This window comes from Aspergillus brunneoviolaceus (assembly GCF_003184695.1).
Source record: "Aspergillus brunneoviolaceus CBS 621.78 unplaced genomic scaffold BO95scaffold_8, whole genome shotgun sequence".
NCBI classification, from domain to species: Eukaryota; Fungi; Ascomycota; class Eurotiomycetes; order Eurotiales; family Aspergillaceae; genus Aspergillus; species Aspergillus brunneoviolaceus.
Window position 1 is genome coordinate 206,523 of NW_020290738.1, and position 12,526 is coordinate 219,048.

Consider the following 12,526-nt stretch of genomic DNA (forward strand, 5'->3'; position numbering starts at 1 on the left):
GTTACTTAGTTTGACTGGAATATACGAACCCTTCATAAGCGGAAGTACCACGAGCCTGCTTTCTGGTGATGGGACTACCATCTGCGAAGCAAGGTTGGCTGGCTCCAATTATCGTGACGCTGCTGGTGAAAACCTGACAGAGCCCGAACTCACTTTAGGGCCTTTTCTCCCGTAGATGTAAGAACATCTCGCTACCCGGTGTCCGAATGCATTCTCTGTTGGGGCGTCCGAAGCCTGTTATCGCACCACCTCAGCCCCTGATTCTCACAGCTAAGGTCGACGGTGATGGATCTTCGCAGGACGATTCCCTCAACCTTGCCTCTGCCTCCAGAACAGCCATACACCCGCTACGCAGAGCTTGAACGTGGCCGCAATCCACAATGCCGCCTGCATGCCGCCGGCGCTGAGACTCAACCACCCGCCGCAGATGGCACCGACCACATATTATACCGCACCGCATACGCGCCGGTTTCTCTCGGCATTTTTCAGTGGCGAACGAAGCAGATGCGGGTCGGAGGCGATATCGAAGTACACGCTCGTCAGCACGACGATCGGAATGTCGCTGAAGCCCAGGAAGCGAGTCGCGGCCAGACAGCCTGCCGACTGGAACGCCAAGAGCGCGATCGGGATGAGCTCGAGAAAGAGAGGACCACCCGTCAGCGAGGTCGCCGCAGCGGTATGAGGAATGAGGTCTGCTGCGACGAGAGCGCTGGCGATGATGATGAGAGGGGCTTGAACCAGGAACGAGAGACTGGCCGCGGGGTCGGAGGGAGGGGTTGCTGCTGTACTGCACGGTGGGCGGGCTGGATCCGCCGTCGCAGATGGTAGAACTGGGCCCGACAGAGCGGACAGCTGGTGTCGTGGTTGCAGAGCCAGGGGTCGATGCACGGCTGATGGAATCTGTGCTCGCACGGTAGCTGGTGGTAGACCGTTGTGCAATTCAGGGGCTCTAAGCATATGATGCATGTGTCGGGGTCTGTAGAGTCGCTAGTTAGCTAGCTCTCAGATTATAGTCTTCGACCAGGCCGGTGGCTCACCTGTAGGGTCCTGGACTCCTTGATGAAGAGGGAGACGGTGCACATCGACCTCGTAGAAGACGGGCCACATCCTATCGGGTAACATTGGCAGGCGTGGGTGGAGAGTCTGGTATCGAAGGTAGTGTGTACCTGGCCGCTGGCTGGAAGCAGTAGCAGCAGCACCCACGCAAGTGTCAAAGTGCCCTGATTCATTGACGGACTGCGTACAAACCTGGACTATGTGACGTGGGTTGGTGGGAAAGGCTTAGGGCTGCGGATAGCCCGGCTAGAACGCTAAACGCGGATGTCATTAATGTCCTCCTATATGGTCCTAATTAGATATCCCATATTTTTGACAGACTGGTGACTAAATAAAACATCTGTAGGCTCATGACAGTGTGGTCTGAGCGGTTGGTTCAAACCTGTAATGCCTCGACCACCTCGCGATAAGTCCAAAATGCACATCGAGCGGCCAGGTCCTCCTATCCGCCCAGGATGACATTTCTGCCCGCTGAGTGGGGTACTGCTCGGTCCGGTTTGACTCATCGTAGGGATGCCCAGACGAAGAGGGAATAGAACCGTTGGTGAATCCCGTCCACGCAGCAATCGTCCCAATGCCATGCGACGGAGACCCAAATGCTGCAGAGGCCGCGCAACTGCCGCTTATTTCTGAGAAAACGAGGCTTTCGGCCGCCGTGGCGTACGGGGCGTATCGCTCTGCGCCTGGTTGAAGACGTAGGGAATCTCGCTGAAGTGCGAGACCCCGAGGTAGGAGCTTTTGGCGGCCGCGTACCAGGATCGGAAGACCGTTTGGTTGAGGGCGAACAGATAATTCGCGGTGCTGGGCACGTTGGCGTGCCACGCGGTCATATGCGCGCTGGAAGGGTGCTTCTTCTGCCCGAACTCTGTGACCCGTGATCTGAAGACCGACTCCGGTTGCGCCGTCGCTCTCGCCGACAATGGTGACTTGGTCCGGGTCGCCGCCGAGCCCGGTGATGTGCTTCTGCACCCAGTCGAGGACCAGTCGCTGGCCGCGAGCGCGGGAGAGGAAGCAAGCCTAAAGATCCCGACGCAGTATATCATGGCAAAGTAGATGATAACGAAGCCCTTCTGGTCAGCGCCGGTCACGAGACCTGTCAGGTCGTAGGCTGAGTCGTAGATCTGCCCGAATGAGTCCCCTACCCCATAGATCCAAACCATGACGGAAAGCGTTGGGGAAGGAAAGGGTGTTGGCTGGTCGGTCAACTCAGAGAGTAAGGAGAGCGTGAAGAGAGATGGATTCCAGCTATCTGAGCACCTATCTAAACTGCCGGCTAAGGCAGTAAGCTGTCTAGCTAATAGAAGATCAGATATTCTATATACTCCCTTAGCTCGCCGTAAGGCCTAAATACTCTAAAGCTATTTAAACTATATAAAATTATTATAATAAAAAAAACAGACTATTTTCTTAGTATTAAAATACCGGAATAATTATATAAAATAGGATTAATAAATACTACCGGTAGAATAATTATAAAAAATATAAATAGTTTTCCACACGGTAATACTATTAAATATATAAAAATAATATAAATACTATTTAAATTATTTATTTGAATAAATATTTAAATTATTTAAAATCTGCTGTAAAAAACAGCTTAGTAAGACTATTTATAAGATTCTTTTTTATATTAATATATTAAAAATCTATTTTACTATTTTAATATATATTTTTTATATAGAATAATCTAATATTAATTTATTATATCGATTTTAGAATTATAAATATATAAATAAGACTAATTAGCGTGTGTCGGCGTTGGTGGCCTGGAATCACCGGATCACATGACAGCCGGAAGTAAAAACACTATATAGCAATAGCTAGTTTCTCTTCTATAATAATTAATATATTCAACTAATAAAATTTATATTATCTTAGCCTCTAGTTCTTTAAATATATTCTTCTATAGATTATAAGCCCGGCTCGGACTAAAATATTAATTTAATTATTTTTATACTAATCTATACTTTTGTTAGTAGAAAAAATATTACTAAAATATATTAATTATAATTAAAAATAACTGCTGCTGTATTCAGCTGGTTTTATTTTTCTAATATACTTAAAAAGACTATTAGATTTTATTTTAAATCCTGCTTGACTAAGGCTTAGGCCTGTACTTTTTTTTAATCTGGTTTAAGCTTAATTTTAGTGAAAGTCTGCGCCTGCTATAATATTACTAGTCTTAGATTAATAATCTTAAAGATTTATTAATATTTTAAGTCTATAATTTATATTATCTTTATTAGTAGATAATATACAATGTTATATATATATATACTGTATTTTATAGCTTGTTTTATAACTTCTTATATTAAATAGTTATCCAGTAGACTACTATACCGGACTGCTGTTATTTATTTTTATAATTTTAGTTACAGATAAATAAATAGTATATATAATTCAACTTTTAAGATATTAATAGATACTATTTAGAAGACTAAAAGAATATAAATTAGAATTACTTACTACAGTATTATAAAAAGCTATAGATATATTTTATTATATAACAAATTATATTATATAGTTAATATATAGTTTATAGCAGGTATAATATATGCCTAATAAAACTAGTATATTTACTTTAGTTAAAAATATTAGAGTCTATTTAAAATAATAATTTTTTTAATTACTTACTTGATATAGCAGATAGCTTAATAACTGTAGATTAATTAATAAAAAATATATTTTTTTTATATAAATAATATATAAAGTATAATATACTTTTAATTATAGTATAATAATATTATCTAGATCTAGCTTATCTACTCGATCTATTTAATCTAATTAATCTATTTAATTTGTTTAAGTTATTTAATTTATTTAATCTGTTTAACCTGCTTAATCTCTTTTTTTATAGTTCTAAAAAGTATACTATACTTTAAAAAAGATATTTATAAAATCTAGTATAAGAAATATAAATCTAATATTAAATAAATTAATAAGATTATACTACTTTTTATACTATTCAGAATAATAATTATAATAATAAAAAAATTTAAAAAACTAGATTTTAGTTTCTATCTAAGTATATATAATATTTGAAGACTTAGAGAAAGCTAATTTTTTTATTTTTAATAATAATTTATTTTTTAAATTATCTTTAAAATTAATTATATTCTTATTCTTATTAATATAAAAGATAATAATTATTTTTTTTAATTTTTATTTTTTAAATATAAAAATAATTAAATGCGGATTAAGATTATTGAAAATATTCTAATATTTTTTATTAATAATAAAATAATAAATATGTATCTAAAATATTATTATTTTAATTATATTAGAATAAAAACAGCTTTAGCAATAGTAGTAGATATTTTAAAAATTATTAAATAAATATTTAATACTAATATTATTAATAATAACTAAAAGAAAATTTCTAGCTATTAAATAAAGAATACAAAACTAATAATAATAAAACTTCTAGTAAGTAAGAATTTTGATATATTTTATAATATTTAGAATAATATTAATTTAATTAAAAATATTATAATAAATTATATATTTTTAATATATAAATATATCTTAAGTTTTTGAAATATCTCAGCTGCCGGTAAGAATCTTTAATATTTAGAAATATTATAAAAAGTTTTATCTAGATCTAATAATAATCCAGAAATAGTTAATAATATATTAATAACTAGATTTTAACTATAATCAAAATAGAATATTTTTTTAAATATAGTTTAGTACTTAAAATACTAATTTATATTATTATCTAATTAAATATTTTTTTTTAATTTTTTAAGCTTTAATATCGGGTTTAAGAATAATTATAATTATATAAATATAGATTTTTATCTGATAGATATAATAATGATATTATTAAAGCTTTTAATATATATTTTATAAGTTTTTAAAAATCTTTTTTTAAAGTACTTGCTTTCTTACTAGTTAGTTAATTAAATAATACAAATAATTTAAAAAATATTATAAATATTATAAATCTTATAAATAGTAGGCCTACTATTCTTAGATATATATATATAAAAAAAAGAATATATAAATTTAAAAAAATACTTTATCTATTTTTATTTAATTATAATAGAATAAATATAATTAATATTATTATAATTATAGTACTAAATAAAACTATTAATTACTTAATAAAAATTAAATATCTAGTAAATTATAAAATAAATTAAGTTTCAGCAAGTTTTATAATTAAAAAGAAATAATAAATTAAATCTAATTTAAGTTATTAAGTAAGCTAAAACTTTTTATAATATTAAAAACTTATATTTATAAATTATATAATCTTCTAGATATATAATTAAAAATTAATATTATTGATTATTATTATAATAATTTTTAGAATCTGTTTATAAAGAATTGATTTAGATCGTCTTGATTATAGTAAAAGTTTTTTATATTAATCTTTTATAAATAGTTTCTAAAATATATCTTTTTAAAATTATTTAAAATATTAAAAAAAGCTTTAAAACTTTTATTATAATTTTTTTATAAATATTTAACAGTATTATTTAAAGTTTTAATCTAAAGTTTCTGTAGAAAGATATTAATTATAAGCTGAATTATATAAGTAAAATAAAATATATAATACTAGTTTTAAATAATTATTATAAAATTAGAATTAAATAACATATTATAAAACTAAATATTTTAGTTAAGCTAAGTCCGGGATTTAGATAATATTATATTAAATATTAAACTATTATTATTAGTATTATTATTCATTATATTTAACAACTGATAAAATAGATTATATTTATATAAAACTAATAGAATAATTATAACTAGAATTTTATTAGTATAAAATCTAGATATTAGTTAGAAGTTTAGTAGAACTTTATAATAATCTATATCTTTTATTAAAAAATATCTAATTAAAATAAGAAATATTTTCTAATTAGAACTAGTCCAGCAGTTTATTATAATTAATATTTATTTAATATTTAAAAATTTTAATAACAGCTGTATATATATATTTTTTAATAATTTTAAAAAATATTTTTTAATCTGTAATTAATCAAAAAAACTTAATTCTAGTAAAAAAATAAAGCTGTAAGATTAATTATCTATTTAAATTAATTATATTTAATAATTCGAAATAGTAGGCGACAGATAATTATAAAATATAAAACTTAATTCTAAAAGTTCTATTTATTATAAAGTATAAAAGCCTATAAAGAATAATAATTAAAAAACTTTATATTAAAAGAATAAATAAATATTTATAATAGCTTTTTATTTAGTATCTAATTAATTATTTATTTAGATATTATTAATAGTTTTTGTTATAATTCTTATAAAAATAGTAGTTTATAAAATTAGTTTCTAAGTTTTTAATTCCCGGATATTATAAAATATAAAGATAGATAATATAATAAATATAAAAAATTCTATTAGAAAATAATATATCTTTTTAAAAATTATTTAATATTTTTAGTATTTCTTTTTAATTAAAGTAAAATAATAGTTTTTAAGCTTATATATAAGCTTTAAAAAAAATCATCTTTTACTATTAATTTTAAAAAATAAAATATTTTTTTAATAATTAGATATAAAATAATCTTTCGATTTCTTATAACATATATAATTTCAAGATTTAAGAAAAAAAAATCTAATTTAAAAAGCTTATCTTAATTTAAATATTATTATAATTTATAAGTATCTAAAAAATAAAAAAAAAGACTTAATAATATTTTCTTAAAATAAGCTAAATAATTATAATTAACTTATAATTCTAAGACTATTCTGCAAATAATAAATAAAGAAAAAAAGAGTAGAAAATTTTATAAAAACAGTTTGTTTTATTTCAAGATATATTTTTATATAAATATAATTAATTATATTTTAAATACAGCTAAAGCGCCTGCTGTATTTTATTTATTTTAATTAATTAGATTAATTAGATTAGTCAGATTATTCTAATATTTATAGAAAAAATTTAAAAAAAGCTTATATAAAATTTTTTATTAAAAATATAGTATCTATAAGAACTATTTAAATAATTAAAAACTAATCTATTTAGTACTAAAATACAAGAATTTTTTAAAAAAAAAAGAAAAAAAATATAAAAAGACTTCGGAATATATATTATTATTATATAAAAAGTTCGGTTATATTAAATAAAATAAATAAAATAAATAAAATAAGATTAATATAGTTAATAACAGATCTTTAGAATACTTGGAGTTAAAAAAATTAAATAAATTAGAAAGATTAACTAGATAAAAAGAATAATAAGATTAACTAGATTAAAAGAACAAAAATCAACGAAATTAAAAGAATAAAAATAGTAAACTCATCTTATAATATCTAATATTTAATAAAATAATCATTAGAATATCTAGTTGCTGAAAAAGATTATATAAATAATATTATATAAGTTTTTCTTTAAATTTAATTTATTATATAGATAATTCAGCTCTTTTAAATAGAAATAAGAATATAATAAACTATCTAAGCTAAAACAAGAAGAAAAATAATAAAATAAAAATAATATATTTATTTTTAGTAGTCTAATTATTAGTAAATATATAAACTTTTCTAATATTATATATTATAATTAAAATATACAGCTTAAATCAAGCTATAATCATAGATTTTTATATATATTCTTTATTATAAAAACTATAATTTTATAAAAAGCTAAAATTTATTAATATTATTACGATTTTCTAATTAATATTTTAAAATAAAAATAAAAGAAATATTAATATCTCTTTTAATTATTTTTTTCTGATTTGAAAAGCTTGGTTCTATATATTTTTAAATAATAATTAAAATAGTTAGATTAATAATTATTTAATCTAGATATATTTTAACTGTGCTAAAATCTAAATAAATATAATAAATAGATTTTAATACTAAAAATAATTAAAATAATTAATTATTTCTTTTTTAGCTATATTATAGTTAAATATAAAAACTTTTTTAATCTGGTTATAACCTGGCGGTTACATATAAAAATTCCAATTAACCTGATCTAACCTGGCTGTTAGCCACTCTAGTTATACCGGTATAATTTTAGTATAACTTTTATTTTAAAAAAAGACACTTTGTTAAGATTATAATTTATATAATATAGTTAGTTGTAATAATCTTTATATATAGATTTTCAAAAAATTCCGACGAATCTTTTAATAAGTTTTTAGTTTACTATAGTATTTAGTATAGTTTTTTTTATTTATTGAATTAATTATATTCTTCTGCTTATACCAGAGCTTTGCTAAAATTATTTAAAAATCTTTTTAGTTTTATTCTTTTTATTTTATTATATTTATCCGGTTTAAAGTTTTTTGTTATATATTAAAATTTTTAAATATTTTATTTATTATTATAAGTATATTTTTAAGTTATATTATCTTAGTATTTTAGAATTTAATCTAAAAAAGTATCTACTATACTATCTATTTATATAATTAATTATAAATATAAAAAACTTATTCCGGCCCGGTAAGATAGTAATTTTTGTTAATTATAAATTTTATATATATATTTAGTTTAAATAGTATATAATTGTATTTATTTCTTTTATGAAATAGTTCTATATTAAAATATTAAAAATAGGATCTGTAGTTTGGCTTATATAATTATTATAAAAGATTTTTTTCTGGTTTACTATTAATAGTAGAAGTTATATTATAATTTTATAATTTATTTATCTACTTTTTAAAAGCTAGTTTTTATTTTATTATTTTTATATAGAAACTAATTAGCTTCTGTAAAAAAAGTTATATATTATTATATATAACTATAAATACTATAATCAGCTATAATTCTTTCTAATTTATTTATTCTATTATTCTAATAATTCTTTTAGTTTTATTTTATTTTATTTATATATCTAGTCGGGCTCTATCTAGGGCTTTTTAATAAACTATTTCTAATATTACAGAATAAATAGATTGTGCTAATTAAAATATTTTTTAAAAATAAAAAAAATAACTAAAAAGCTATTTTAATTTTTTATATAAAATCTTTTTAAGTATATGCTAAGCTAGCGCTAGTTTAGTATATAGTATGCAAGGCCTCAGGTATTAACTAATACCTGAAGCTAAGCTCTATATCAGGGCCTTGGTCCCATAACATTAAAGTCTATAAATATTATATATTATAAAATCTTAGTAACTATATCAGCTGCCGTCTACTTTAGTTTTTAAAATATTTTTAGTATTATAATTTAGTATAACTTTAATAAAATATATATATGCGGATAAAGGAATGTTGGATGAAATACTATTTGATAGAGATGTGCTTTGTACAGCTACTTTAGTTAAACTTCAAGATTCTTAGTAAGCATAATTGTGGATCGATTGTCCGTGTCTTATACAGTAGGCTTAGTAAATAATTCAAATTAGATCTTACAAACTGAATAGACATAATCCTTTACAATATCACGCCGGTGCTAAAGAATAGAGCTCTAGACTCCATCGAAACACTAAGTATAATAGTTCTTGTCTTAACTTTTTATTCGTAATTAGTAGAATAGTGCTTCTTTTAGATTATTTCTCTATTTATTTTAAAATCTCCATCTAACTTTACTACTTCTGAGATTCTTAATTTTATAATAATTATAATATTTAATAAAATCAGAATATTCTCTTGGCAACTGCAAGAATCTATTATTTATTGATTCTTATTATACTTTTTCTATATAATTATTATTTTGGCAGAATTTGGTATACAATAACTATAGTTATAACCTATAATATATACTTATAGAGTAGTATTATCCTATAAATAGCTAAAATAATATTATATATAAACTATAAATAGAATATACCAACAGAAAGATTTTAAATAGAAATTTTACTATAAATAATAATAATTATAATTTTTTAGAAGAGATTGCTAGTATCTAATAAAGCCGCTAAAGCTTAATAAATAATTAATTACTTAGAAATAATCATAATAGCAGATATATTTTTAGAATTCTGATTACTTATCTAAAAGCTTAATCTTATAGCTATATTAAACTATAATAATAGCCTAAGCTGTAATAGAATAGCTGTAAATAAAATATTTATAAAAATTTAATATAATATTATAACTTTAGTAAAAAATATTATTTTTAAACGAGCTTTAGTAGATAAATATTGTAGTTTTATTATATTTTTATAAACTAATAATTAAGTCGAGCCTGAGATTTAAGTCGAGGTAATTATATTTATATATATAAAAACTGAAGAGCCGGAGGTGGTATATGCTATCGACGATGTTTTTATACTTGTACACGCTGGGAATAGTATTAAGTTATACAAATCAGCTTAAGTATATACTAGCTACAGAGATCTTTTTTTCTTATAATAACAAAGATAGCAGATTAGTATATTTAAAGTTCTTAATATAGGTAATATATTTAGCGGAATTATTCTATCAGATAATACTAGCTTAAGTCTAGTAATACTTAGAGCTTTTGCGGTATAGCTTATAGTAGTATATAATCTAATTATAGCTAAAAATATTATTATTAATATTAGATAAATTACTAGCTTTTTATATTTATAGTTAATAATAAATTCTTTATCTTAAGTAAGATCTTAATATTAATATATAAAATATATAGCTAGCTATCTGTTAGTTAAGAAACTAAATAAAAATACTGGTTTTTATACTAGAAAACTATTCTGTATATTAACTAATATATTTTAAGACTAAGTAACTATATATAAAATAGTCTCTAAAATACCCTTAAAAATTTTTAAAAATATAAAATATTTATTTATTACTTGCTTGTTTGGATATTTGTTTTTAGTAAGTGTTAGGAACTACTTGACGCAGTAGACACGCTGGTTAGGCAAGGCAAGCAAGATAGTCAAAAGCAGTCTTCTATTAATTTTAAGACTAATTCTTAAAAAATCTTCTTTTCTAAAGGATCTCAGAATAATATATTATACAAAAAGAAGAAATAAACAATATAATAATATAGATATTTAAATTAAAATTCTAATAAATCTATATCGATCTTAAAGCAGCTGCTATAGTAGTAGATATAGACTATTATAGCAGTAGATATTATATAATAATTATACTTTTTTGTTAAGCTAGATTATCTAGTATGATAATATAGCCGCGAATAGCTTTACTATTTATCTTAATTAGATATTTTTACTAATAGTATTCTTTAAATAGTAGAGTTTAGTACTATAATAGTAAAAGAATTATTTAATAAGCTATATATTCTATAGATAAAAAATTCTAAGATAATAAATAAAATATATATTTTATTAATAATCTAATTAGAATCTAATATAAAGCGTATATATAAATAAAAAAAATTAATATATTTTTATTTATTTTTATATTTTAATTTTTTATTAAATCTTCTTTTTTATATTCTTTTTTCTTATTATTTTTGTTCTTGTTTCTATTATTTATTTTGTATCTTATTTATTAATTTATTTTTTTAAAATTTTTATTTTTATTATTTTTTAATATAATATTAATAACTACTTGCCGTTATTTAGCTAATATATCTATTATACCTAAGATTTTTTTCTGTCTATATTATTTAAGAACTAGTATTAAAAATTTTAATATTATTAATACAGAAAATTTTATATCTGGCTGTATTTTTAATGCTGTAATATTTATAATATATAAGTAGTATTCTAATAAAAATCAGATTTATTATTAAATATATTTTGACAGCTTCTCGGTAAATTTCTTAGACTAATAAAAATTAGATTTTGGTTAATATACTAGAGAATATTCTTAAGTTCTTACAAATTCTAGACTAAAGTTAGAAGTTTTTTATTAATTATACTATTTTTAATCAGAATCTAGATTAAAATCTAATATTCTATATTTAGATTAATTATTTAATTCTAGTTTTAATTACCGGCTTTAAGACGGCCGAGCTAGTCTACTATTATAAGTATAAACTAACCAATATTAGTAAGTCTAAGATTATTATATATTTTTTTATTAACTTTTTATTAATTTATAGACTAATTTGCTAGTTTAATCTGGTTTTTTATTATTTTTTTATTATAGGCTGTTATTTTATTATAGATAATCTAACTATATTTTGTCTAATATCCGGGAATAACATATTTCTTTTATAAACTAGGGCTAAGTAGGTATTCTTTAAGAAAATTTATTATAAAATATATATTATATATAATAACAAAACCTCTTTTCAGGATTTTTGTATTTAAAAAATAAAATAGTTTTAATTTTTTGCTGCTTATCTTTTATAAGAATAGTACTAATTAGCTGGATTAGTCCGGTAGTTTTTTAATAAAAATCCGGCTTATTTATAAGAATTTTTATTTTAATTATATATTTTAGTATTAATCTTTAAATATATCTAATATAATAATTCGATGTGGATTTAGTTATTTTTTTTATATTTAGAAATAAGATATTTTTTGCTGTTCTAATTTTTTTTTTTATTTTTTATAGCTTTAAATAGCTTGCTGGATGTTGCTTATAGATTTTTTTAAGATTTATTTATTATATTTATTTAGCCAGTCTGTTTATTTAACTAGAAAATATT

The 12,526-nt window shown here is 24.2% G+C and overlaps 2 protein-coding genes across 2 annotated transcripts; both read right to left on the bottom strand.

Annotated features, from left to right (window-relative positions):
* Window positions 1-444: 444 nt before the first annotated feature.
* On the bottom strand, window positions 445-1,229 carry BO95DRAFT_506678 (uncharacterized protein; the record flags this gene model as incomplete). Its single annotated transcript, XM_025591207.1, has 3 exons — window positions 445-976; window positions 1,038-1,108; window positions 1,167-1,229. The coding sequence occupies 3 exons, from the start codon at window positions 1,227-1,229 to the stop codon at window positions 445-447; spliced, it is 666 nt and encodes a 221-aa protein (XP_025446114.1).
* Window positions 1,230-1,679: 450 nt separating this feature from the next.
* On the bottom strand, window positions 1,680-2,216 carry BO95DRAFT_459984 (uncharacterized protein; the record flags this gene model as incomplete). Its single annotated transcript, XM_025588698.1, has 1 exon — window positions 1,680-2,216. One exon carries the CDS (start codon window positions 2,214-2,216, stop codon window positions 1,680-1,682), a length of 537 nt encoding a protein of 178 aa, XP_025446115.1.
* Between the last annotated feature and the right edge of the window lie 10,310 nt (window positions 2,217-12,526).